This window comes from Girardinichthys multiradiatus, chromosome 9 (genome assembly GCF_021462225.1).
Source record: "Girardinichthys multiradiatus isolate DD_20200921_A chromosome 9, DD_fGirMul_XY1, whole genome shotgun sequence".
Lineage (NCBI taxonomy): Eukaryota > Metazoa > Chordata > Actinopteri > Cyprinodontiformes > Goodeidae > Girardinichthys > Girardinichthys multiradiatus.
Window position 1 is genome coordinate 26379693 of NC_061802.1, and position 27244 is coordinate 26406936.

Here is a 27244-nt window from a genome sequence, read left to right on the forward strand (position 1 = left end):
CTGGGTCTGTGAAATAAGTTCTGATTTGGTTTAGCACAGCACCAAACAAATACCATCCACTTTTCTAATCCAAAATTAATTAAAATAATATCATGTTAGTTCAGTTTTTATTTTAGTTAAGTTTCTTTAGGTTCAATTAAGTTCAGAATTCACAAAAATGAACAAAATACAATAAGCAGTGGCACATTACAGATAGTTTATGTAAGGCCTCCACCCAAAATATCAATATTTAGTGTACACAAAATGAGTCAGAAGAAATAATTAGAAACAATAAAAAGATACATTTTATTTACCAATAAAAAGTATGAACAATAATACACCAAAATAAAATGTATTAATTTAAAAAACTATTTCAGCAGAGCTATCAGAGTCAAATCTCTTTTGAAATATTTGAAACAGGTACAAGTTTTAGCCAAGTGAGAAAACATATTCAAATTTAGAAGCCCTATATTTTATTAATAAATGGCGGCTACTCCTCCTAACTTGTTGACGATCCAAATGTTGAAACTGAATTTGTTTTAAACTTGACTATTTAAAACAAATTGCGCAGCGAATTCATTTACATTTTTTGATTTTTGATTTATATTATTACTGAAAATTTCCATCAAAACATCTTAAAAAAACAAAAACTAATATAGGGCTGGGATAAAGACGCTGTATTGTGATAAAGTTTATTATTTTCCATAATGTCATGATGAAAATTTAACATTCATATATTTTAGATTCATTGCACACTAACTGAAATATTTCAGGTCTTTTATTGTCTTAATACAGATGATTTTGGCATACAGCTCATGAAAACCCAAAATTCCTATCTCACAAAATTAGCATATTTCATCCGACAAATAAAAGAAAAGTGTTTTTAATACAAAAAACGTCAACCTTCAAATAATCATGTACAGTTATGCACTCAATACTTGGTCGGGAATCCTTTTGCAGAAATGACTGCTTCAATGCGGCGTGGCATGGAGGCAATCAGCCTGTGGCACTGCTGAGGTCTTATGGAGGCCCAGGATGCTTCGATAGCGGCCTTTAGCTCATCCAGAGTGTTGGGTCTTGAGTCTCTCAACGTTCTCTTCACAATATCCCACAGATTCTCTATGGGGTTCAGGTCAGGAGAGTTGGCAGGCCAATTGAGCACAGTGATACCATGGTCAGTAAACCATTTACCAGTGGTTTTGGCACTGTGAGCAGGTGCCAGGTCGTGCTGAAAAATGAAATCTTCATCTCCATAAAGCTTTTCAGCAGATGGAAGCATGAAGTGCTCCAAAATCTCCTGATAGCTAGCTGCATTGACCCTGCCCTTGATAAAACACAGTGGACCAACACCAGCAGCTGACACGGCACCCCAGACCATCACTGACTGTGGGTACTTGTCACTGGACTTCTGGCATTTTGGCATTTCCTTCTCCCCAGTCTTCCTCCACACTCTGGACCTTGATTTCCGAATGACATGCAGAATTTGCTTTCATCCGAAAAAAGTACTTTGGACCACTGAGCAACAGTCCAGTGCTGCTTCTCTGTAGCCCAGGTCTGGTGCTTCTGCTGCTGTTTCTGGTTCAAAAGTGGCTTGACCTGGGGAATGCGGCACCTGTAGCCCATTTCCTGCACACGCCTGTGCACGGTGGCTCTGGATGTTTCTACTCCAGACTCAGTCCACTGCTTCCGCAGGTCCCCCAAGGTCTGGAATCGGCCCTTCTCCACAATCTTCCTCAGGGTCTGGTCACCTCTTCTCGTTGTGCAGCGTTTTCTGCCACACTTTTTCCTTCCCACAGACTTCCCACTGAGGTGCCTTGATACAGCACTCTGGGAACAGCCTATTTGTTCAGAAATTTCTTTCTGTGTCTTACCCTCTTGCTTGAGGGTGTCAATAGTGGCCTTCTGGACAGCAGTCAGGTCGGCAGTCTTACCCATGATTGGGGTTTTGAGTGATGAACCAGGCTGGGAGTTTTAAAGGCCTCAGGAATCTTTTGCAGGTGTTTAGAGTTAACTCGTTGATTCAGATGATTAGGTTCATAGCTCGTTTAGAGACCCTTTTAATGATATGCTAATTTTGTGAGATAGGAATTTGGGGTTTTCATGAGCTGTATGCCAAAATCATCCGTATTAAGACAATAAAAGACCTGAAATATTTCAGTTAGTGTGCAAGGAACCTAAATTATATGAATGTTAAATTTTCATCATGACATTATGGAAAATAATGAACTTTATCACAATATGCTAATATTTTGAGAAGGACCTGTATTTCTTCCAAAGACAACATTGTGTCAATTAAAGGCAGGTTTTCCTTGTTAATTCAAAAGCTTTGTCTCCCTCATGTGGTCGATCTCTTGTACTGCAGGTGATTCTGTCATCCATTATTCAATTCAATTCAATTCAAAAATACTTTATTAATCCCAAAGGGAAATTAAATGTTGTTATAGCTCATATTATGAAGGTTTCCTCAAAGAGCCGTTGTAGATGCTGATGGCTGTGGGCAGGAAGGATCTCCTGTAGCGCTCCGTCTTACAGCAGATCTGAAGAAGCCTCTGACTGAAGCACTCTGTTGTTGTAGGACAGTCTCATGAAGAGGATGCTCAGGGTTCTCCATAATGTTCTTCATTTTACGAAGAATCCTTCTTTGCACAATGATCTCCAGAGGTTCCAGAGGAGTCCCAAGAACAGAACCAGCCTTCTTTATCAGCTTGTTGAGCTTTTTTAAGTCCCTGGTTCTGATGCTGCTTCCCCAGCAGATGATGGCAGAAGAGATCACACTTTCCACAACAGACTTATAGAAGATATGCAGCATCTTGCTGCAAACACCAAAGGACCTAAGCTTCCTCAAGAAGTACAGTCTGCAGTTGTAGATGGCTTCACAGTTGCATCTCCACTCTAGTTTGTTGTCCAGGTGAACACCGAGGTATTTATACTCCTCCACCACCTCCACTTCTTCTCCCATGATGGAAATAGTTTTTGACTTATTCCTGTTTCTCTTAAAATCTACAATCATCTCCTTTGTTTTAGTCACGTTCAAAATGAGATGATTGTTTCCACACCGTGCCACAAAGCGGTCCACCACCTTCCTGTACTCAGCTTCTTGTCCATCTCTGATCCAACCCACGACTGCAGAATCATCCACGTATTTCTGCAGATGACAGGAGTCTGTCTTGTACTGGACGTCTGAGGTGTACAGAGTGAAAAGAAATGGTGAGAGTACAGTCCCCTGTGGTGCTCCTGTGCTGCTGACTACCTGGTTAGACTCACAACCCTTCAGTCTCACAAACTGTGGTCTGTTTGTCAGGTAGTCTTTGATCCAGGAGATTGTTGAGGCCTCCACCTGAATCTTCTGGAGTTTCTGACAAAGTAAATCAGGTTGGATTGTATTAAATGCACTGGAGAAATCAAAGAACATGATCCTCACAGTGCTGCTGGCTTTGTCCAGATGACAGTGGGTTTGTTGAAGCAGGTGTATGATGGCATCTTCAACTCCAACTCCACAGCGATAAGCAAACTGAAGGGGGTCCTGATGGTTTACTGTTTGCTTACTCAGGTGGGCCAACAGGAGTCTCTCTAGGACCTTCATGATGTGAGATGTCAGGGCAACAGGTCTATAGTCATTGAGGACTGATGGGTGAATTTTCTTTGGTACCGGAACAAGACAGGAGGTCTTCCACAACACCGGAACCTTCTTCTGGGCCAGGCTAAGGTTGAAGAGGTGCTGCAGAATCCCACAGAGCTGCTCTGCACAGGCCTTCAGGACTCTAGGGCTGACATGATCTGGACCTGCAGCCTTATTCTGATTCAGTCTCTCCAGTTGCATCTTCACTTGACTTCTTGAGACACACAGGTGGAAGGGGGAAGCAAAGGAAGCATCAGCATCTTCTGATATGGTTGATGGCAAACATGTAGAAGCAGAAGAGTCTAGGGCTGAGGTGGAAGATAAAAAATGTGAGGTGTTACTGGACAGGATGGGATGTCTGCCTGTGAGCAGGAGAGGAGGATGCAAAGCTTGTTTCTGAACTGAACCAGATCTCCCAAAGCAGGACAGGCAGTCTGGAAAAGTTTGACCTTCTTTTTAAATAAATTTTAATATGTATATGATATTTTTTTTTCCCCCTGTTGTTGATGTTGGAATAAACATTGAATATGCGGAAATACAAATAAAAAACTAAATTATTATGTACAACTATTTATTATATTCAAAAAATATTAACATATTTTAAGTTATCATGTAAATTAAAAATATAAATAAAGCAAAAGACCGAAACTTGAAAAGCTATAGTATAATAGAATAATAATCACATAGGGTTGAGATTTTTCTGTTTTTCCAGGTTACAGGTGCAAATTTAGTAGTAAAGTTCTTGCAAGCTAAGACTAACCTTTGTAATTTATTCTTTCTTTAGGGACAGCATGGTCCACCAGGACTACCAGGACCACCAGGACCTAAAGGAGACAAAGTAATGTTCTAATTTTAAACAATTAGTCTGTTGATATTAACATTAATGTATTTTATTTTAACCTAATGCCAGGTTTAATGCTCCACCAATTCTTTAGAAAAACAACAATACTGATTCAACATCTGAAATTACCAATCTAACCAATTTTCCTACAGGGACAAATAAAGCTGTCTATCTATCTATCTATCTATCTATCTATCTATCTATCTATCTATCTATCTATCTATCTATCTATCTATCTATCTATCTATCTATCTATCTATCTATCTATCTATCTATCTATCTATCTATCTATCTATCTATCTATCTATCTATCTATCTATCTATCTATCTAGTATCTTTAGAAATTTTAAGTTTAAATTTACATAACAATCTTTGATCTCCTAAAACTCCTGCTGTGGGTTTTTATTAAATAGAGGCTAATCTGATGACAAGATTATCTAAAATTAGACACGTTTTCTTCATCAAAGAAACATGTTTCCTGGCTTCTAAGGGCTACCAAGGCGTCATGGGCAGGACCGGGCAGACAGGATACAGAGGCCCCATTGGTCCACCTGGGATGCCTGCCATTGTTGTGGTCAAAACCTCAGAAGAAGAGTGGGAGGCTTTCAAGGTAAGTGTCCTCTGTGGATCTTCACCAGAAGTAGTGAAACCCCAAAAATCCAAAGAACAGGCAACAAAATGGCCTAAACTAGGAAAGATTCATATATATAGCTGAGCGTGATAAGGTCAGTGGAAACTACTGTCCCCAGTGTGGGACAAATAAAGGTTTTCTGATTCTGATTACTGAAAAACAACTTATAGAGATGAGATAACAACAAAGAGTTCTGCTTAAATCACATAAGTGCAGTTGTTTGGTGGTGCTTGGTGGCTCTTGTCTGTGTAGTTTATTTCTCTTTAAATAAATGCATTAATTAACCTCTACAGAATTTCATGATGTTTGTGCATATTTGCTGGGTGAATCTTTTAAATGCTGTTGGTGATTCTCTTTTCATTCATTTCATTGCCATAGGATGCATTCTTTTGGTGCTCTTTGGTTCTGTTGTTGGATATCTGGAAGAATATTTTCTATCTCCTGTCTTCTGTATCATTCATGAAATGGTGAAAGACCTCAGTCTACAGTCACAAAGTAAATGAATGAATTCTTGTAGCTTATCCTAACTTGACACACTACATCAGCAAAGCATCATCAAGATATTTTTGACAAATATAACAACCAAAAAACAAAAATGCCTTTTTGTTTTTTTTGGTCTGCAGTGGTTTTCACATTGTCTCTTTCATATTATTGAATCATAAACACTGATGCTGCAACAGACAAATGTGGCCTGCAGTGCTTCAGATGTTTTCTGGGGCTTTTCTGTGACCTGCTAGATTAGTTGTTGATGCTCTCCTGGAATAATTTTGGTAGGCTCTCCACTCCTGGGAAGATTCATCTCTGTTTCTTGTTTTTTCCACGAGTAGAAACTGGTTCTCACTCTGCCTGAGTCTCAAAATCTGTTCTTAAATTTCTTTAACTGAGGACATGATCTGTTGCTTTTTTGATATATTTTTGTCATGTTTGGAGATTTTTTAGGACCCAAGCGACAACAGGATATCAGCAAACAGGAAAGTTAAATTGACGCAGCCATCATGGGTTCGAGTCCCGACTGGTTGACCTTTGCTGCATGTCTTCCCCTTTTTCTCTACACCTCTTTTCCTGACATTCAACTTACAAAATTAAAGGCCACAGGTGCCACAAAAATAAAAAAATAAATACATAACAGGCACAGGAGAAACTAAATACAAACACGAGTGGGGACCAAAACACAAATACCTGTGGATCATGAAAGCATACCCCATCCCCAAAGGGCAAATTCTAGACACCCAATAATTAATCAGTGAACGAAAAAACAACCCGAATCATACCATACCAACTTTATTTATAGAGCACTTTAAACACCCACAGGACCAAAGAGCTGTACAAAGAATAAATGTAACACCAGTCACATGATATAAAAATAAACCAATAATAAAAGTAAATTAAACTAGCCTGCATTAAAATAATAAGAATTTAGCAAAAGCAACCCAAATAAGCAATTCATAGGCAGCAACACATCGGTGCCATCTCGAAAAGCTGAACCTGGCTGATGGAGGGGGCCTCGGAAGGAGGGCAAGAAAACAGAAGTAACAAACAAAGTTCATGAGGCACAGAGTTCAGGTGGGTGAGATCATCTCTAGGAAGTGCAGGAGGCCGGTGGAGGAGCTCTACAGACTGGGGACTGAAATAGCTGTGGATCTTGACACTTTTAGCCTACTTCATGTTGAATGACAGTTTTTATTTATTTCCTTCTTTTTTCTACTGGTCTTTTTGGACCAGGTTGGTTTGAAAAGCTTTTCCCCTTATTAAATGAAATCCTCATTTAAAAACTGATGTTATGTTAGTTTGATAATCTAAAACACTGCAGTGTAACAAGTAAAGCAAAGAACAGAAGAAATCTGTGGAGGGGTAAAAGCACTGTAAAGGTTCTGTTGCTATCATGAATGGTCCTTAAAGTCCTCCCCTGCATGTCTTCAAACACATTACAAATAAAAGAACTACATAATTTTGAAACCAAGTTTTCAAATTTCCTTGCAGAAAAAGAAAATCTACAAAAAGCTGGTATCTTCTTGGCCGGTAGGTAACTGTTTTGTCACTAGGATGAATTTAAATTAAATTTTTATTGCTACTTATATCTGTGTAGTATACAAGTATGGGAGGACAGAGATGGTTTTAATGGGAACTGTCTGAACCCTGGTAAGGAATTAGAAGACACTGCTGCTGCAGTAATGTGAGATGGTGAGAAGTCTTGTTAATAGTCAAACATTCATTTAAAGTAGAAGAGGACAAAGTGTTGTGATTTCACATAGAAAAAATCCTAATCCAGAAAGAGAAGAAGAAATCAACAAGCACTAATTTGTAAACTTACTACAGACTAAGCTGGACGCTATGACTGTCTCTGTACAATAACTGAATGGAACAGATTTAAAGCAACATACCATATTTTTAGACGCATAAACCCATATGTGATATGGTCAATTCACAAACAGTGAAATCATCCAACTGTTTACCCTAAACCTAAACTTTAAATCAGGTCACATTTTAATCATTAAAGCTTTTTGACTTTCTTGGTTTGCTGGCGTTCCTGCAATGTTTCCTTTTTTGTTGTAGTTATTTATATTTTTGTTTCTACCATCAGTTACTCCAACAGCAGCTCTGCTACTGACTGAGCTGATTGGTGAGGTAGTATTTCAGATTAAAACTTTTGCCATTGCTCTGTCTCCTTAAATCACCTTAAGTTTCTGGATTTATTGTTTATTCCACGCTGCTATCTCAAATGAGAACAACTCCATAAATGAAATGTGTACTTGTTAGGATGCAGTATTGTACTGTCTTGCCTAAAATCGCTCCAGCAAAATGTTTCCTACATCTAACTGTAAAACTCAAAAGGACCCTAGTTGTTTGGTCATGTCATAAAGAACAAAATCATTTTTTGTTTTTTAGTATTTCCTCTAAAGCAGCAACTTTTAGTGCAACATCTTTGAGGATTATTATCTTCCTTTTCAGGAATGTGTAATTTTCTGAGCTTGATCTTGGCTCACACTGTTCATTCAGATTTGACCATATCTAAAATATTGATTTAAATCAAAAGAAATGTTATCTTTATGATTTTTTTGTTTTCTTTTTCTTTGCAGAAACGTAAAGGAACTCCAGGCCCGCCTGGACTTCCTGGAGATGATGGACCAGTTGTAGGGAAACAATTGAATTAAATTAGTCCTGATTATATAACTGTTTTTCCCAATAAAATCATATTAGGATTATAAATAAACTTCAAATGCAAGCTTTATTTTTCTTAGGGGCCACCTGGTGTTACAGGAAAGCAAGGACCAAAAGGAGTTCTAGGGACAATTGTGAGTGCCTGTGGTTTAATTCTTTATTGGAGACTGATGCTTTAGTTCAGACCAGGGATCTGCAGCCTGCAACTTCAGAGTCACATGTGGCTCTTTAGCCCTTTCACAGTAGTTCTGAATAATTTTGATCAAATATTATATAGAAAGAGCCATGATTTTACATACAAAGGCAACAGATAATTATAGCTTTGACAGTTTTTATATATTAACCATAAAAACCCCCCCATGTAATTACACTTTAGGAGATATTATTTTCTTGTTCTGTCCCTTTTCCGATATTTTGCTGCAAATAATGAGCTTTAAAGTTTTGAATTGAGATACCTTCTTTAAATATGCTCTAAAATGTATATATTTTTTGTGGTCAAAGGTGCTAAAAAATAGAAATGAAGTTAATTGTGGTTCTTTAATTTCACCAAACAATAACAACAACATTACACAGTATGTATTAATAAAACTTAGTAACTTATCTTAACTCAGCTAATTTTTGCGGTTGTGCATACATTTTATTTAATAGGAGCAAAAATGCCTTATAGGACCGCAAATGTTGCTGACTTCTGACTCAGGCCAATTTATTGACAGTAGAGGAGAGTAATATGCATATAAAAAGACCTTAAACTTTGTCTCTGAAGTTGTACATTTGTTGAAAAAGGGAGAAGACCATGTAACGTTTTTAAGCACAACTGACCAAAAACAAAAGAAAAAGTCAATGTCTGCATATTATGAATAGTATTCACTTTAATATTGTGTCCTCTGGTGGTAAATAAGAAATGTAAAGATGTATGGCTCTTTCAATGGCTTAAGTGGTTTGGAAAATGTGAATTAGTTCACTAATAACACGCAGAGGGGTGTTGCAGGCATTGTTTCACAAAGATGAATGATGAACATTTTGTTACTACAGGGCAGACCTGGACCACAAGGTATGCCAGGGCCACAAGGTCAACCTGGAGAAGAAGGCACCCCAGGACGAGATGCTGAATCAGGCCCTACAGGCTTACCTGGAGAACAGGTAATGATCCGCACAAACACAATGTTGCTAAATTTAACTAAAAGTGTTTTCCTTTTTCTAGCAGAAACATACTTTGAAACATTGGAAAAGTTCTGTTGAAATAAAATATTGACACAATTATTTGTGTTACGTGCACAGTATAAAAAAAACCAATAAACATTTTTTCCTCACTGTCTGATATTAAATCAGACAAAATATTTCCTGATTCAGGTTGATTAGGATTTGCCAAAATTATTTGTATTTGCTAAATGGCAGAATAATTAGAAATGCCCAGAAGATGATGTCATGACTTTTGTGATCTACTGATTCACAACATTTAAGTTAAATGGAGGCACACCTGTAGATGTTTTTTAAGGCAACACCTCAAACACAATGCTTTCTTTTGTGACATTATGGAAAAATCTAAAGAAATCAGGAAGATCATTTCATCAGGAAGAAATATATGAACCTCTACAAGTCTGTTCCATCTATGCAAAAACTCAAAAAGTTTTAAATCATGTACACTATATTGTCAAAAGTATTCGCTCTGATTCATCCCAAAGGTGTTTTATCTGGTTGAGATCAGGACTCTGTGCAGACCAGTCAAGCTCATCCATACCAAGCTCTCTCATCCATGTCTTTATGGACCTTGCTTTGTACACTGGTCCACTGTCATGTTGGAAGAGGAAGGGGCCATTTCCAAACTGTTCCCACAAAGTTTAGAACATGGAATTGTCCAAAATCTCTTGGTCTGCTGAATTTCTTTCACTGGAACTAAGGGGCCTGAAAAAAAAAAAAACCACAGCATAATGCCCCTTCCACCAAACTTTACACTTGGCACAATATAGTGAGACAAGTAGCGTTCTCCTGGCAATTGCCAAACCCAGACTCGTCCATTAGATTGCCTGATGAAAAAGCGCTATTTATCACTCCAGATAACACGCCTCCACTGCTCTAGAGTCCAGTGGTGGCATGCTTTACACCACTGCATTCAATGCTTTGCATTGCACTTGGTGATGTATGGCTGGATGCTGCTGCTCAGCCACGGAAACCCATCCCATGAAGCTCTATGTGCACTGTTCTTGAGCTAATCTGAAGGCTACATAAAGTTTGGAGAACTCTAGTGATTGACTGCAGAAAGTCGATGACCTCTACGATCTATGCACGTCAGCACCCGCTCCCCCACTCTGTTAGTTTACATGGCCAATCCACTTCGTTGCTGTTATTCCACTTTCCTGTAATACCACTGACAGTTGACAGTGGAACATTTAGGAATGAGGAAATTTCACAAATGGACTTGTTGCACAGATGGCATCCTATCACAGTACCACATTGGATGTCACTGAGCTACCGAGTCATAAATAATCAAAGCTGTGTTTGATTATTTATGACTTTCATTGTTTTGTATGTTTTTTCATAAAGGGTCCAAAAGGTTACAGAGGAGAGAAAGGCAGCAAAGGGGAGCTGGGTGAGTGGGTAAGATTACAGTGAACTTCATGTCTCACAGAGATTAAATGTCAAAAAACATCTTTCTGACACAAAGGAGTAATATTAATATTGAGTTCTCTCTACCTACCTCATACTTTTTAGAGATAAATATGTGGTTGTTTCACATCAATGAATTATCCTTCCTTTACATATATATATATAATGCTTCTTTACATTTTAACACAGTTTTCTCTTCCTTTAGGGTTATCAGGGAGAAGCTGGATCTCTGGGACAAATAGGAAGAAAAGGAGAAAAGGTCAGACTGGACAGCCACTCATCACCTCACCAAAGTGGATGTTTTATCTCATTTGTATGTCTTCTTTGTTGTAATCAGGGAAATAAAGGAGCCCGGGGGTTTGATGGGATTCCTGGCTATATTGTAAGTGTAGATTTTAAGCTTGAAAAACAAACGACTGTCTTTTTCATTGCATTTGGCTTTGCATAAGAAGATAATCGGACTGTAAATACAATATCTTTTGTACAATGTGCAGGGCCTGTCTGGTGCCAGGGGTCCTCGTGGTTTCCCAGGACCTTCAGGATCTCTGGTTAGTCTCAGATTTAAAGAGACAGTACCAGCACAGTACGACCTAAAAACGTACTAGTATGTAACTAGTAACTCAGTTAAAGTGAATGTTTTAGTGTTTCGAAAACTGTCACAGGATGCGATGCCTTCTTAAAATCCAACCACTTGTAAATTTAATACCTAGATTACATTCACTAATGCCTTTTAGGGAGAAATCGGAGCTCAAGGCTTTAGTGGTCCTCCAGGTCCACCTGTAAGTCTTCACAACATCACAGACCATTCATCATCTGGCTTTGCAAAATTAGTATAATTTATTAAATCAGTATTTTATCTCATCAGGGGGAAATGGGCCCCAGGGGGGTAGTAGGACTCATTGGGGTCAAGGGGCCTCCGGTAAGTAAAAAAAAAAAAGTTTAAAGCAGGTGATGTTAAATATGAAAAATAAAGACAATAACTGAAGAACTGTTTATGCTTCCAGGGTCATCAAGGACAAATGGGCTCCAGAGGAGCAGCTGGACAACAGGTGGCAGGACATTAACATGTATACCATTCACAACATAGACTGAAACATGTTAAGTTTGAAGAAATTTCAACCATTAAAGACAGTTGTTTTATTCAGGGAGAGCGTGGTCCAGATGGAGCATTGGGGTTTCCTGGCGTGCAGGGCCCTCAGGTACATTTTGTCAAAACATTCAATTTGGGTCCATCTCTTGGTAAAATATTTGTAGGGATGATTAAAAACAGTATTATTGACCCTTCACCATTATTGGCACCCTTGGTGAAAATGGGTGAAAAGCCTTTCACCTTTTATTGCAGTAGCATAACCTCACATTGCAAACAAAAAACATGCAATGTAATTTAAATTTTAGTACTTTTATTCAGTAGGGGAAAAACTCACATTAGGAAATCATTACAAAATGACCAGTCAACCCACTTTAGGGCATTCCTAACAACCCCTACAAAATACATGAAACCAAAGCTTTTTTTTAAATTTATTTATACTTTTTTAGGTTGGCCAGACTGTTGAGAAGCTTTTAACTATCAGGTCATGACTTCTTGCATTAATGTGAGGTTACCCAAAGGCCCGTTTCTCTTAGCCATCATTCTGGATGGATGTCTAGATTTATCTCACCACCACTTCGGTGAGCAGGGTGGTGGGGTAAACTCCATCACTAAGGCTGCTGAGCAAGGACTCAGCACTATGGATGATTTACAGAGATTGTTAAAGATCCCTCCTTCTGTATGCACCAACCTTGTGAAATCCTATTAGCGATTGAGTGTCGTCCTATAGACAAAAGGGAAATGTACAAAGTATTGACAGCAGAAGTGCCAATGAGCATAGCACCATTGATTTTGACAAGCAGTTATTTTTATCCCAACTGATTCACTGCACTCAGAATTTCTGAAAGGTTTGTAGTGTGAGGAGATGCTACTCCAATAAGAGAATATACATTTTCAGACCTTTATCAGCAATATCTGTGAATGAAAAGTGTGCAAGTTCAATGATAATAATAATAATAATAATAATAAAAATAAGGTAACCTCTGTTTTTTCCCTCGAAGGGAAACCCTGGACTAATTGGACCTCCAGGACCTAAAGGTGATCCTGTGAGTATGTTTATGTTAAAGGATGGAAACAAAATGAAATATGAAATTGAATTACACTTTGACTTTTTATCATTCACCAGGGAGATCAAGGAGATGAGGGTGAAATTGGTGAACCTGGACCTCCTGGACTAAATGTAGGACATCTGTGACAAAGTTTAGAAGAGAAAATATGCTTAGATTACTCATGAACTTGCCAAAATATTCTCTAACTTTCCTTTTAGGGGCCCAGTGGAAAATCAGGAAACCCAGGACCCTCAGGTGATCCTGTAAGGTTACATAAAGCCATTTCATTTTCAGTGTAGCTAATATGGTTCCACCATGCATGTTCAGTTACATCCTGTGAAACAGCAACAATCCATGTTTGTAACTAAAAAGCTCAAATTTGAGTTTTCTGTTTGTTTCTATTTAAATCAGGGTGCCAAAGCCAGAAAAGGTGAGAAAGGAAACATAGGGTTTAAGGGAGACCTTGTAAGTTTGATCCTTTTAGCTGGTCGGCTACTTTTGGATGGTCAACCATATCATTGACTGAGTTCTTGGACTTGTGCTTGTGTTCAGGGACCTCCAGGGCCTCCAGGTAAACAAGGATTTAAAGGGCGTAAGGGTCCAATGGGGCTACATGGACTAGAAGGACCAAGAGGAGTGGCAGGACTTCCTGGACCCACTGTGAGTGAAAAGCTTTGATAAACAAAAGCAAAATCACTTATAATACTACAGTTTGGTCTTCCATTATTAAAGGGGTCTGATGGAGTAATGGGGGAACAAGGGAGGCAGGGAAAAGAAGGATCCAAGGTGAATTTGACCATATTTTTGGAATTACACATCAAGAGTGAAACATATTGCATTTTAACATGTTTGTTAATTTTCCTGTGTGTTTGTTCACTGATGAAGGGAAGTCAAGGACCTAACGGTATTCAGGGAAGTCCTGGGCCAAGAGGTGACAAGGTAGACCAAAGATGGATGCTGAACTATTATAAATACCCCCATTTATGTATTTGTAATATTAATATTCACATTTTGTCATGACACAACCACAATATGTATTGTATGTGAAGTATGTGAAGTGGAAGAAGAAAAATACACAATTTTGAAAATTAACAGTACAAAATAAGATCTGAAAAGTGTGGCAGTCATAAATATTCATCCCCCATGAATCAATACTTCAATACATGAATATTCCATTGTACCTTTGGCTGTTTCTTTAGTGTCCTTGTCCTAAAGAAAGAGGGACCTCCACAACAGCTTCAAGTCTTTCGCAGCTCCTAGCAGGCTTTTTTACAGGATTACCCTGTATTAAGCTCCATCCATCTTCCCATCAGGTCTGACCAGCTTCTCTGTTCCTCTAAAGAAAAACAACCTCACAGCAAGATACTGCCACCACGTTTCACAGTGGGGGTGGATTGTGTATTCAGGACAAAGTGCATTATTATTTTCCCGCCCCACACATAGTTTTTTGCATGCACTTTTGATGTCATCAAACTTGAGAACTTTCTGCCACACTTGATGTTTCCCTTACATGGCTTTCAGCACACAGCAAATGGGATTTCTTATGGCTTCCTTTTATGAAAGGTTTTCTTCTTACCACTCTTCCGTTGAGTCTGATTTGAGGAGTGTGTGACTAATAGTTGTTCCATTATTAGATTATCATACCTGAGCTGTGGATTTCTGCATCTCCTGCAGAGTTACCATAGTCCTATTGACTGCTTCTCTGATTAATGCTATCCAACCCAACCTGTCAGTTAAGGTGGACAGCCATGTCTTGGTAGGTTTTGCAGTTGTGCCATACACTTTCCATTTTCAGATGATTGCCTGAACTGAGCTCTGTGTTCAGAGTTTGGCATAAACTGTGAAATGCAATAAAGTTATCCAACTTTCTCCCTAATCTGTCTGCTGTGTTCATTGATCTTCATGATGTTGTTTGTTCACTAACATTCTCCGTCATACCTCTGAACCCTTAACAGAACAGAGGTAGTTACACTGAGATTAAATTACACACAACTGGGATCTATTTAGGTGACTTCTAAAAAAAGGTAACATCTGTAAAATCTTTTGAAGACCATTTGTTTTTCTTCCACAACACAGTAACGTACTTTTTAACATATAAAAATGAATTGAACTACATTGATTGTGACATAACAAAATGTGACATGTTTAAGGGGTATGATTAGTTTTCCAAAGCAATGTGTGAAAGAGAAAACATTTTTTAACTGTCAAATATCTTGGATAAATCTTGTATAAAGTACCTAAAGATGGGGCAACTGCATGACTTGGCTCTGCAGTTCATAAAGAGGCTGGGCATTTGTTGCAGAAAAATCTAATTTGATTCCAGCCCAGAGCCTTTTGTTGTAACTAGCAATTCATGGCAAAGTGAGATTTCAGTCTGAATAATGCATCCTTGCAATTTATGATTATTGCTGTATTTTAGGGTCGAGGAGGTCGAGCGGGGTTTTCTGGACTGTCTGGTCCCATTGTGAGTACAAGTAAGAAAAGGATTTGTTTTATTTAAATACTGATCACTGATCATCATTACTGCTGCAATTGTGCTTTCTGCCTGCAGGGAGAGATGGGCAGATCAGGAGAGAGAGGACCTGAAGGAGAACCTGGTATTAAGGTTCCTATGAGGCCATATTTCCTTTGCTGTTCTTACATCTGACTGCAGTATTCAGTCTAAAGACAAAGCTCTGCTCAGGGCTTTTTATACCTGCCATGAATAAACTGCTTTTATTAAGCCTCTTTTAAATGTACAGGGTACAAAAAGTATAAAGAGAGTTCAAAACTAACCACTTTCACTGCATTAGAAAAAGAAATGTTCATGCTGAATACATCTTGTAGACACAGCATGCTGCAGAATAATTAAGAAAATCTAAGAAAAACAATATTTCAAAAACATACGCTGGTCTTTCCATAATAAATGTGACAAAGTTTAAAAGTTGTAAAAGTCAGTCATAGAATTTATAGTTAAAAAAGGTTCCAAAATATATAACAGACTATTTATTGTTTCAAGCAGATATAATGAAAGTAATATGTCTGTTTTACATCATGTTTATGTAGGGAAAGACTGGAGTTCCAGGGGCATCAGGGCCAAAAGGCATGAAGGTGATTTGTGTTCAAAACTTTTATTTGAAACTTATTTTTCTCTCTGTTCATCAGCTATAGAAAATATCCTGGTGATTTTTTTTAACCAACAAATGTAACCTCAAGATCCAACCTTTGGAAACAGCCAGGTTTCACCCAATAAAGCCACCAGATGAAAAACACAGCAGTAAATTAAATGCATGTTTTTGGTGTCCTATCCTATTTTAGGGTTTTCAAGCTAATTTGGGCAGCAGAGGGCAGGATGGCCAACTTGGAGCGCAAGTAAGTTATTGGCTAAAAGCATCACCACGTGGCAAAACGTTTGAACCGCTCTGCTTTATTGGACCTTTATGTTAAGGATTAAGAGAACTGTCAAACAGTGTTAAACATTCATTAGTAAAGTAAATGTTGAGTAAACAAGTTGAATTTTTACTACCAACCTCATAAATAAATATGTGTTGATATTTAAGACCCCCTTTAAACCTGACTTAGAATGCACCGCAACATTAAAAATCAGCCAGAATGTGGAAGGTCTCTGTAGGTCCTCTTTTGAGGTTTTCTGTGATGCATCAAGAATGCACTTCACTCCTCATTACAAGAGATGGAGTGTAAAAGCTCCCTAATTGTTTGGAAAGTGCACAAAACGTCTGTGATGTGATTGTGGTGGTTCACGTTTGACAGAGTATCTGGCTGCAGCATGATGGAACCTGGAGGCAGCACTGGTAGCTGGTCTATAACATGTTGCCTGCACATACACATACCTGTTTGGTTTTGGTAATGAAATAAATTCAAGGAAGATTAGCCTTGCTGGCCACATGCGAAGGCCGCTATCTCATCACTCCCACAATGAACTGGCTTCCAATGTATTGTAAAACTCTTGGCACTTGGCTGCTATGCATGGGGTCATGTGACCACTCGAACTGAAACTTAAAGGACCACCAAACTGCAGAAACTAATAATCCACATTCTCAGAAAAAGCATTTGTGGTTTTTTCAGGATGCAGTTGAAAGCTGTGTAGGATTACGGTTGCCTTCTCACAAACATTTTTGCCACATCTGGCAATCTACACTGTCTTTGATATCCTGGGGACTGTAGAGCTGGCTTCATCTAAATTTTGTGAAGGAATATTAGAAATGTGTTTGCAGCCTTCATGGTAATATGTTTTTTACTGGCCCTTTATAGGCCTTACTTTTCTTAATCTGCCTTTTGTCCCCTGGCTTTAAGGGTCCATTGCTCTAAGATCACTTATTGTGAGAAAATGAGACACTTCTGCTGTTTATGGCATGGATATATCGCCGAGTTTTTGACCCAACCACCCCAATTATTGATCAACGGCATGAATAGGTTTTAGAGCAACATATGCAGCTAAGGCTTTTAAAGTTTTTAGGGTTGGAAATTCAACAAAAACAATACCATGATCAGAAAGGGAACAAGTTACAATTTTTACTCTTATCTGCAAAGTTTGCTAGACTTAAGTATACATATTTAGGTCTAGCAGAAATTGCACACAACCCATATCTTAGAAATCCTTCTCTGATGGGGATGTTATGGTGGGATGGTTGGGCGTATGTGTAATAAACTGCTAAGTGGCTTTTCAACATTTTAGGGACAAGCTGGTGAAAATGGAATGACTGGGGATGCTGGACTTCAAGGACCAAAAGTGAGTTCACTCCTAAGTCGCATTACTGCACCTTGTTAATGTGTTTTGGAAGGTTAAATAACTTTGTGGAGATGGGCTCTAGACCACACATACTCAGCTGGAACCTTTTTAGCTACAAATAAAGTCAAACAGGTTAGAGAACAGCAGCAAATGTTGACACTTCAAAACCTGATTTTAATGATTTGTACATGTATATACACTGCACAGTGGAACTGTGGTTAATATGTTTGGATCCCAGCTAGAAGGTGTTTAAGTTTAAATCTAAACCTTTCTGTGGAGTCTGTATTTTGTCCCAGTGTAGATGTGGTTTTTTTTTCTAGGTACTGAAACATGTATGTTCAGAGAACTGACAAATTGAATTGTGGGAGTTTGTATATGAACCTCCTTGAACCGCCACCTTAACGTGGTGGAGGTGTTTGAGTGCTTGAATGATCCTAGAGGCTATGTTGTCTGGGGCTTAAATGCCCCTGGTAGGATCTCCCATGGCAAACAGGCTCTGGGTGACGAGTCAGACAAAGATGCCTTCATGAGAATCACAAAATCGAGGCACGTGACATCGCCCGGTACGGCGGAGCGGGGGTCCCACCCTGGATCCAGGCCCAGGGTAGGGACTTGTCGGAGAGCGCCTGGTGACCAGGTTGCTCCTCCTGAGACCCAGCCGGGCCAAGCCCCGAAGGAGACACGCGAGGCCATCCCCCAGTGGGCCCACGACCTGCAGGGGGAACCATGAGGGGCCGATGCAAAGAGGATCGGGCAACGGACGAACCTCTTGACGACCCGATCTCCAGATGCTTAGGCTGGCTCTAGGGACGTGGAATGTCACTTCGCTTGGGGACAAGGAGCTTGAGCTTGTGCGGGAGGTCAAAAGATATCAACTAGAAATAGTCGTGCTCACCTCCACGCACGGCGTGGGCTCTGGAACCCAGCTCCTTGAGAGTGGCTGGACTCTCTTCTACTCTGGAGTGGCCCGCTGGGAGAGGCGGCGAGCTGGGGTGGGTTTGCTTGTTGCCCCCCCAGCTCAGCCGACTTGTGTTGGGGTTTACCCTGGTGGATGAGAGGGTCGCATCCCTGCGCCTTCGGGTTGGGGATAGGTCTCTGAATGTAATTTCCGCCTACGGGCCAAGCAGTAGTGTGGAGTACCTGGCCTTCTTGGCGTACTTGTCCGGGGTGCATAGCGGCCCTCCCCGGGGATTATGTTATTCTGCTGGGGGACTTCCACGTGGGAGCAGTGGCTGAGTGGTGTTTCATCATTGGACTTCTGTGCTAGTCACGGACTGTCCATAATGAACACGCATAAGTATAAGGGTGTTCATCAGCGCACTTGGCACCAGGACACCCATGACTGACTTTGTTGTCGTATCATCAGACCTTCGGCCGCATGTTTTGGACACGCGAGTGAAGAGAGGGGCTGAGCTGTCCACTGATCACCACCTGGTGGCAAGTTGGATCCGCTGGAAGAGGAGAAAGCTGGACAGACTTGGCAGGCCCAAGCATGTAGTGAGGGTCTGCTGGGAATGTCTGGCGGAGCCCTCGGCCAGGGATGTATTCAACTCCCACCTCTGGGAGAGCTTTGACCAGATTCCGGTGAAGGTTGGACGCATGGAGTCCGAGTGGACCATGTTCTCCGCAACTATTGTCAATGCTGCCACCCATAGCTGTGGCTGTAAGGTCTGTGGTGCCTGTTGCCGCAGCAATCCCTGAACCTGGTGGTGGACACCGGCAGTAAGGGATGCTGTCAAGCTGAAGAAGGAGTCCTATCGGCTGTGATAGGCTTGTGGGACTCCTGAGGCGGCTGACGGGTACTGTGAGGCCAAGCATGCCACGGCCAGGGCGTCTGGATTGGCAGACCTGGGTGGTGGTCCCCCTTCATACGAAGGGTGACCATAGGGTGTGTTCCAACTATAGAGGGATCACACTCCTCAACCTCCCTAGTAGGCCAAGGTATTGGAGATGAGAGTCCGGCCAAGAGTCGAACCTTGGCTTCAGGAGGAGTAGTGTGGTTTTCGTCCCAGCCGTGGAACACTGGACCAGCTCAACACCCTCTGCAGGGTTCATGGGAGTTTGCCCATCTGGTCCACATGTGTTTGGTGGACCTGGAGAAGGCATTCGACTGTGTCCCTCATGGTGCCCTGTGGGGGTGCTCCAGGAGTATGGAGCCTGTAATAAAGGGGCCCTTTATTACAGGCCATCTGGTCTCTGTACAAGTGGAGCAGGAGTTTGGTCCACATTGCTGGCACTAAATCAGACCTGTTCCCGTTGCATGTTGTACTCCGGCAGGGCTGCCCTTTGTCCTGTTCATAACTTTTATGGACAGGATTTCTAGGCGCAGCCAAGGGCCGGAGGGGATCTGGTTTGTGGACGAGTGGAATTCGTCTCTTCTTTTTGCAGATGACGTGGTCCTGCTGGCACCCCTTTAGCCAAGACCTACAGTATGTAATGGGGCAGTTCGCAGCTGAGTGGGAAGTGGCTGGGATGAAGATCAGTTCCTACAAGTCTGAGGCCATGGTTCTCGACTGGAAAAGGGTGGCTTGTCCTCTTCAGGTTGGAGGGGAGTTCCTGTCTCAAGTGGAGGAGTTCAACTATCTCGGGGTCTTGTTCACAAGTTAGGGGAGAATGGTGCGGGAGATCGACAGGCGGATTGGTGCAGCTGCCGCAGTAATTAGGATGCTGTGCCGGTCCGTTGTGGTGAAGAGAAAGCTGAGCCGAAAAGTGCAGCTCTCAATTCACCAGTCGGTCTACGTTTCTAGCCTCACCTATGGCCATGAACTGTGGGTCATGACCAAAAGAATGAGATTCTGGATATGTCCCTCCAGGAGGAGGCATAGAGGATGGCCCAGGACATGCTGGAGGGACTATGTCTCTCGGCTGGCCAGGGAACGCTTTGTGTTCCCCACAAAGGAGCTGGAGGAAGTGTCTGGGAAGATGGAAGTCTGAAAGAACTTTTTTAGTCTCATTTGGCCCTGTGATGGAACGGTGGCCAGTCCATGTGCTCCATTTAACTCAGTGACTGATGACATAGAGTCCAGTTCCCCCAGAACCCCAAACTGGTTTAAACTTGTAAAGAAAATGAAGCTGTAACAGCTGTAACAAAAATCAATGTTTGATGACCTGGCGTTTACCACAGGGATTTCCTGGGAAATTAGGGTCGCCTGGCATCCAAGGACCCGTAGGTAACAGTGTGAGTATTTGACAGGAAACAAATTTACCTCTAATTATTTTCATTATATTAAATTAGAGATCAAAATGTTGATCTCAATAAATGTGTTTGTTGTTTTAATAACCAGGGAGAACTCGGCAGCACAGGACTGAAGGGGAAACCAGGAAGTCCAGGAGACAGAGTAGGCCGAAAACCATTATCATGATGAATCTACAGATGCTGAAGAGCAGAGAGCATTAATTTTAAAAACACTTCCTAGCTCCCATGAGCCTATAAAATAAAGTTAACTCAATACCTAATTCCGATTATCTTGACATGTTTGTTTGTCCCAATAATCGAGTTGAAATATTTTAATATGTGTGTCGGTTTCTTCAGGGGATTGAAGGTAAGCAAGGTCCTAGGGGACACGCGGGACATGAAGGATTAAAGGTAAGGATTCTCAGCTCAAATTTTGAGTATTCAGCAGCTCATTATAGTCACACATAAGATACATTTTACATGTCAAATTATGTTATTATTTTTTAAAAGGGCAAAAGAGGTGAGGAAGGGCCAAGAGGAAAGCAAGGACCCCTAGTGAGTAATTTAGCTTATTTGCTGCTATACAACTTAAGCTCAAAGAGCAAATATTGAAAGTCGGTTTGAGATTCTTAGTGGATTTTCATGACTTCTTATGTTTCAGGGAGAGAATGGTGCTCCTGGACCAAAAGGATTCACAGGACCTCCTGTAAGACATCAGCGTTTCATTGATCCACTTATTCTCTTGTATTTCTGATAAACCCGAGTTAGAAAACCCTTGCGAGTAATGTTTATTCATTCTAGCCGCATGCAAATGTGGACAAAAAACAAGAAATAGCTAAGACATAAATACATTTATAAAATTCCAACTGGTTTTTAAAATGCAAATTATTAAATAAGTTGAAAACTAGCAATTTGTTTTAAATAATTCCATCTTAATTATTTGATTTAATTACTCAAATAAAGTAGTTAGATATTAACTGATGTGTTTGGTATTGAGTTAAATGTTAGACACAGCCAATAATAATTGTCAGTTTAAAGTTAATCATCTAAAGAGTGAATAAAACATCTGCACAACTAGCAGTTCATTGTAACCAGGATAATAATGTGTACTTAAACTGTATCACTGTAGAACCACCTACCAAAATTAAGTAGCTGCTGTAATTCTAACCAATATTGAAAATTACATTTACAAAATGTGCTTAATTAAAACGTAAGTAACTGCAACGGATCATGACTGTTACCCTCCGATATTTTTTTTTGTATTGCAATTCTTAAAAAAAAAAAAAAAAAGTAAAATGGACATCTTTTGCTTTAACTTAGTGCTTGGTTTTTTTCCTCATCAAGCAGTCATAAAAGTGCTCTTAACAGACGAACTTACTTGTGATCAAATGACCCAAACATTAATTTTCATGTTCACCTTCCTGGTTTTGGCCCATTTTGTACTAGTAGGTCTTCTTCTCTGTTGAGCTCTACGCCCTACAGTTGTATCTTCAGCCAACCTATCATTGACCCGCACTCACTGACAATGGCTGTTGCAATCAAATCTTCCAAAACCTCATATTTACCACAATGAAATCTCTTTCTGTTTTCATGATTTCCTTTTTCTCACAGGGTATTCAGGGTAACATTGGAACTTGGGGTGAGGTTGGACCACATGGTCCTCCAGGTGACAAAGGACCGCAAGGTCCAGTTGGGCCAGATGGACTAACTGGTTATCCTGTGAGTTTAATGTAATGCAGTCTTTATTTTCTAGGCTGCTGGACTTTGCTCTTTTGGTTTCATTTGTTTCTTTTGTTTTTTGCAAGCCAGTCAGTCTGACCTAAAATACCACCATGTTGACCAAAATTCTATTAGAACCTCAGCTTTCTTTTCCCACTGTTCAAAGGCATACCTCTGGTTCACTGGTACTTAAAATTTCAAATATGCTAGTAGGTGAAATATATAGGTTCTGTATTAATGTAGAAGCACAACCAGCATCTGCAGGGGTCGACTTTATTCTTTAATCATATTGTGTTTTGTAAAAAGAGTATCACACTAGATGACTGAATGTCTTGATTTCAGGCCTGAAGCCTAAACTCAATCAGTTTTGTAAAAAATGAGAAAACCCAGGTTTTCCTGTTCTGAGCTGAAATGTTAGTTGTATAAAAAGTTAAATATGCTAGCACTAATTAGAGTTGAGTGTTTCTAATCATCTAAATGACAGCAGATCTCTTGTGAGAACTGCTGACAGTATCTGATGTGAACAGAGCACAGGACGTTTCTTTCACTTCAGCCTGCTGTAAGTCTACAATTTCTTTTGGTTAGTCACCAGATCAGCTCGGTGTCCCGAGGCTCTGGTCTGAGAGGGGTTCAATAAAAGCAAAACGTTTTGATTTTTTTTATAATCATTGCTTTCCTAAATCTTAGTTAGGCATAGGGTTAGGGTAAGCAAGGTATTTGCAAAGAAATATGTTCATTTTACTCTCCCCACACAGGGTAAAGATGGGCATGTGGGACTAATAGGATCGACTGGTCTTAAAGGCAACAAGGTCAAGGTTTTAAAGAAATTCTCATCAACATCTGGTTATATCTTTACCTCTGTCATTGTGTAGCTTCAGTTTTTTGTCTTTACTGTATACAAGGCGAGGGGAATGTAAAGTACGTTCAGAAAAAAAAAAACAGTCACTCAGGAATATTTGTTCATTGCATATTTAGGGATCCAGAGGAGATGTGGGCCAGGAGGGAGTTGCTGGTCTCGATGGTGAGGAGGTATATTAATAAAACTCTGTTGATCACATGATTTTTTTGTCCTGTTAAATTAGCCACTGTAAAGATATCTAATTTAAAATCTGAGCATCTATAATGCCCTCCATTCTTTTTGGCACAATTATTAAAAATGGGGAGCGGCGAGTAGTGGAAGAGCACGCCAAACACGTCCTCGACAAACACTTGCAGCTGTCCCGAACCCTGGAGACCTATGATGCATGTCTTCCCGCTCATTCCACTCCTCTTCCTTTCTACCTAACAAAAAAGTAACAAAAATAAAGGCCACTGGTGCTCCAAAATAAAAATGCTAAAAACCTTAAAATAAATCCAGATTTTATTGTAGTACTATAGTCCCACACTGAAAATGTTAGAAAAATCCAACCTTTAATTTTATCCCTTTTTTTTAGCAGGCAATTGTTTTTAGCTTAAAATCATCGTCTCCACATTATTTAGACTCACCCAGCAATTCCTATAAATGTATATAACTGAAGCCTTTTTCATTTTTTATGCATTACCTTTTTCAAGTTATCAGAGTCTCTAGGAAATTTAAATTAGTAACCTATTCCTTCTGCTTCCCTGGTGTATAAATTGTATATATGACACAAGGGCCCATGTCCCCTGGCCCCTTATTTAATGTGGGATAAAAAGGAGAACATGCCATTTAAGAAAGACAGATGTATGTGAGATATATGGTATGGGATATATGTATGTTAATCTTTATTAATCAGAAAATAGCTACAGAAAAAGTTACTCTCCTTAACTTGCCCTTATCTGTAGACAAGACAATAGTGGAAAAAAACACACACACACATTAAACTGTGCTAAACAATGCTGGACAAGGACCAATATTTATTTGGCCACCATGCAGACTGGTAAGGGAGATTCACTGCAGTGGAGGCTGGTATCTTGGAGCCGCCAGTTGTGCATAAAAACATTTAGATGCTGTCTACATGCTACCCGATGTTTGAGAGTGGTGTCAGGAAATGCCTTATATGTCCATAATCTGTTCAACTCTACTGGCACTTTAACTGGAACTGTGTGCTTTGGTCAGATGAGACCAAGGCTGACCTTGTCAGAAACAAACACTCCAGGTTGGTTTGATGTCAGAGGATGAATATGTATAAAAGCACCTCATCCCCATGTTGGATGGTCACTGCTAGATTATGCCACGGCAATAAAAGATTGTATTATTTTAATGTTTTTTGTTGTTTTTTTTACATGCCTTTACTATATGAGAATTACTTACTGCTTTTGTGATTAGGGCAAAATTGGATTTATGGGACTCAGGGGACCAACTGGCCTAAAAGGCCTTCCTGTGAGTAAACCTGGATGCAAGTTTCATGTTGGTTTTGTTAATTATTTTAGGCTGATATTACATCTTAGAGATTTGAAAATGCATCACAACTAAAGCTCTTTTAATTACACACTTTATTAACGTTTTAGGGTGACAAGGGAAATGCTGGACCTCCAGGGCCAGGTGAACTAAAGGGAGATGAAGGCAAAAGAGGCAACCGACAGCCTCAAGGACCAAAAGGGCCACTGGGGAAGCAGGTTTAAATAGATATTACTGTTGTTTCTGACTCCCACGACAAAGGATACAAAAGTGTTCTGGCTGCAAAGATACTCATATCTGAAATTTTGTATTTAGTTACATTAGCTGCATTGCACTGCTCTGAATAATTGCATAAAGTCTAAATTACATTGTTCCTTCAGCTTTGTCGTTATTATGCGTTGTCCAATACAGGGATGCAGAGGTCCTCCAGGAGACAGAGGACAACAAGGACATCCAGGCCCAAAGGTTAGATAGTTTATGTGAGATTAACCTAATAAATTGTGCAGTATGTGTATTAAATCAATGCTAAGTACCTGACATGAAGACGATGATACGTTCACAGGGAGAGCCAGGCCCCAGAGGTTCATCAGGAATGCCTGGACAGTTTGGACCTGGAGGCAACACTGGAGCAGCAGGACCCAAAGGGCAAAAGGGATCCCATGGACACACTGTCAGTGTGGTGATTTTGTTGTCAGAAATACTAAGAGAGAGGGGTGAAAATCCTAATACCACATTTAGCATTTTCTTATGTGACAGCAGAGATAAAAGCAGTCTCATTCTATTCCAGGGCCCACCTGGTAGGATCGGACCCACTGGGCAAATTGGACCCGTGTTGTCTGTATGTAATATTAATTTACGTATCATGACTGTTTTAACGCCAAAATAAAAGAATGCCTTTTTACTACAATTTAAATATATGACACATACGTAGTTACACTCGTAACGTAATTTTGCTAGCGCAGAGTGAATTATTGTGACACTTGTAACAAGTAAATAATTTATGGAATGTTATCAAAAAATATCAGAAATGATATTATTTGTGCACTGTATTTTATGTTTCCCATGTACTGCCTCCAATAACAAGGCAAACAGTTGAAACCACATATTTACCTACACTGTTTAACAGAAGCATAATCCTTGTTTTCTGTCTGTCTGATGTTAAATTAGACCAAACGTTTCCTGTTTTAGGTCAGTTAGGATTACCAAAATTATTTCTGTTAAATAAACATCAGATTAATAAGAAAGAACTATTTTATTCAAATTCCGTTGTTTACGTACACTAAGATTACTGTTCCTTTAAACCATTTGGGAAAGCCCAGGTGATTTTGACATGACTTTGTAGGCTTCTAACTGTCATGTTTGTGTCTTTTAAAACACTCAAATGCAGAGCAGAGCATTAATCGGTTTGACTGGATTCAATGAAAAATGAAAAAACTTCCAAGGTGAACTCCAACAGCCCTGGGAACAAGAACCAACAAAGGTCTGGAGTTGACAGGCATGGAGCAGGCAGCAAACAGGGTAGTGACAGATTTGACATCAGGGTAGAACCATCAGGAGGAACCAGTGACAAACAATTAAAAAAAACACAGAGTTTAAATACTGAGGGAAGTGGAGTTTGGACCAATCAACTGTGAGGAGACTAATCAAGGAGAGAATCAGGAGCAGCTGGTAGAGGAGGAATGCAGGGGAACTGAGTGACTAAGAAACACAGATGAGCATGGAGAGCAGGGAGGTAACAGAAAAACATCTAAATGAACTGAAGCAAGTAAATGAGACTAACTAAAGAACATTAACGGGGGGACCAGATCTATAAGCAAATGTAAACTAACACATCAAACCAGGGAACTAACAAACACCTGAACAACAGATGAATCTAATGAACTGAAATAAAGTAAGTGCAAAACATGGCAGGCTAGAGGAATAAACAGAACTCAAATCTCAAAACCCCAAACAGGGAGATTATGGCACTAACAGGTAGATTCACAACTTTTGAGGGAAAAAGAGGCACACCTGTAGATGTGTTTTTAGGCAACACCTCAAACCCACCGCTTCCTTGTATGATGTAGGAAAATCTAAACAAATCAGCAAAGATATGAGCAGCAGAATGGTGGAGCTCCATAGGTCTGGTTCATCGTTGGGTACAATTTCCAGATACTTGAAGGTGCCATTGGTTGAAACCATTATACCCAAGTACAAACATGATGACAACGTTTAGCCATCATGACATTAAGGAAGGTCACATGTTCCTTTATGGAAGAAGAAGCCATCACTCCAAAGACAGCATTAAAAAGTC

General features: G+C 40.0%; 1 protein-coding gene across 1 annotated transcript in view; it reads left to right on the forward strand.

The window, feature by feature from the left end:
* si:dkey-21p1.3 (collagen alpha-1(I) chain) overlaps nucleotides 1–27244 on the forward strand; it is a 42472-nt gene that overhangs the window by 3471 nt on the left and 11757 nt on the right. The window contains exons 3-41 of the mRNA XM_047374972.1: nucleotides 4383–4436; nucleotides 4930–5049; nucleotides 7051–7089; nucleotides 8148–8201; nucleotides 8310–8363; nucleotides 9262–9369; nucleotides 10771–10824; nucleotides 11039–11092; nucleotides 11171–11215; nucleotides 11328–11381; nucleotides 11568–11612; nucleotides 11699–11752; nucleotides 11838–11882; nucleotides 11979–12032; nucleotides 12922–12966; nucleotides 13047–13111; nucleotides 13188–13224; nucleotides 13381–13434; nucleotides 13522–13629; nucleotides 13702–13755; nucleotides 13855–13908; nucleotides 15389–15433; nucleotides 15521–15574; nucleotides 16015–16059; nucleotides 16267–16320; nucleotides 17645–17698; nucleotides 20823–20876; nucleotides 20983–21036; nucleotides 21231–21284; nucleotides 21384–21428; nucleotides 21535–21579; nucleotides 22485–22592; nucleotides 23348–23401; nucleotides 23568–23621; nucleotides 24880–24933; nucleotides 25062–25169; nucleotides 25363–25416; nucleotides 25514–25621; nucleotides 25739–25789. Coding sequence (XP_047230928.1) covers nucleotides 4383–4436; nucleotides 4930–5049; nucleotides 7051–7089; nucleotides 8148–8201; nucleotides 8310–8363; nucleotides 9262–9369; nucleotides 10771–10824; nucleotides 11039–11092; nucleotides 11171–11215; nucleotides 11328–11381; nucleotides 11568–11612; nucleotides 11699–11752; nucleotides 11838–11882; nucleotides 11979–12032; nucleotides 12922–12966; nucleotides 13047–13111; nucleotides 13188–13224; nucleotides 13381–13434; nucleotides 13522–13629; nucleotides 13702–13755; nucleotides 13855–13908; nucleotides 15389–15433; nucleotides 15521–15574; nucleotides 16015–16059; nucleotides 16267–16320; nucleotides 17645–17698; nucleotides 20823–20876; nucleotides 20983–21036; nucleotides 21231–21284; nucleotides 21384–21428; nucleotides 21535–21579; nucleotides 22485–22592; nucleotides 23348–23401; nucleotides 23568–23621; nucleotides 24880–24933; nucleotides 25062–25169; nucleotides 25363–25416; nucleotides 25514–25621; nucleotides 25739–25789 — 2346 coding nt within the window. The remainder of the gene's footprint in view (nucleotides 1–4382; nucleotides 4437–4929; nucleotides 5050–7050; nucleotides 7090–8147; nucleotides 8202–8309; nucleotides 8364–9261; nucleotides 9370–10770; nucleotides 10825–11038; nucleotides 11093–11170; nucleotides 11216–11327; nucleotides 11382–11567; nucleotides 11613–11698; nucleotides 11753–11837; nucleotides 11883–11978; nucleotides 12033–12921; nucleotides 12967–13046; nucleotides 13112–13187; nucleotides 13225–13380; nucleotides 13435–13521; nucleotides 13630–13701; nucleotides 13756–13854; nucleotides 13909–15388; nucleotides 15434–15520; nucleotides 15575–16014; nucleotides 16060–16266; nucleotides 16321–17644; nucleotides 17699–20822; nucleotides 20877–20982; nucleotides 21037–21230; nucleotides 21285–21383; nucleotides 21429–21534; nucleotides 21580–22484; nucleotides 22593–23347; nucleotides 23402–23567; nucleotides 23622–24879; nucleotides 24934–25061; nucleotides 25170–25362; nucleotides 25417–25513; nucleotides 25622–25738; nucleotides 25790–27244) is intronic.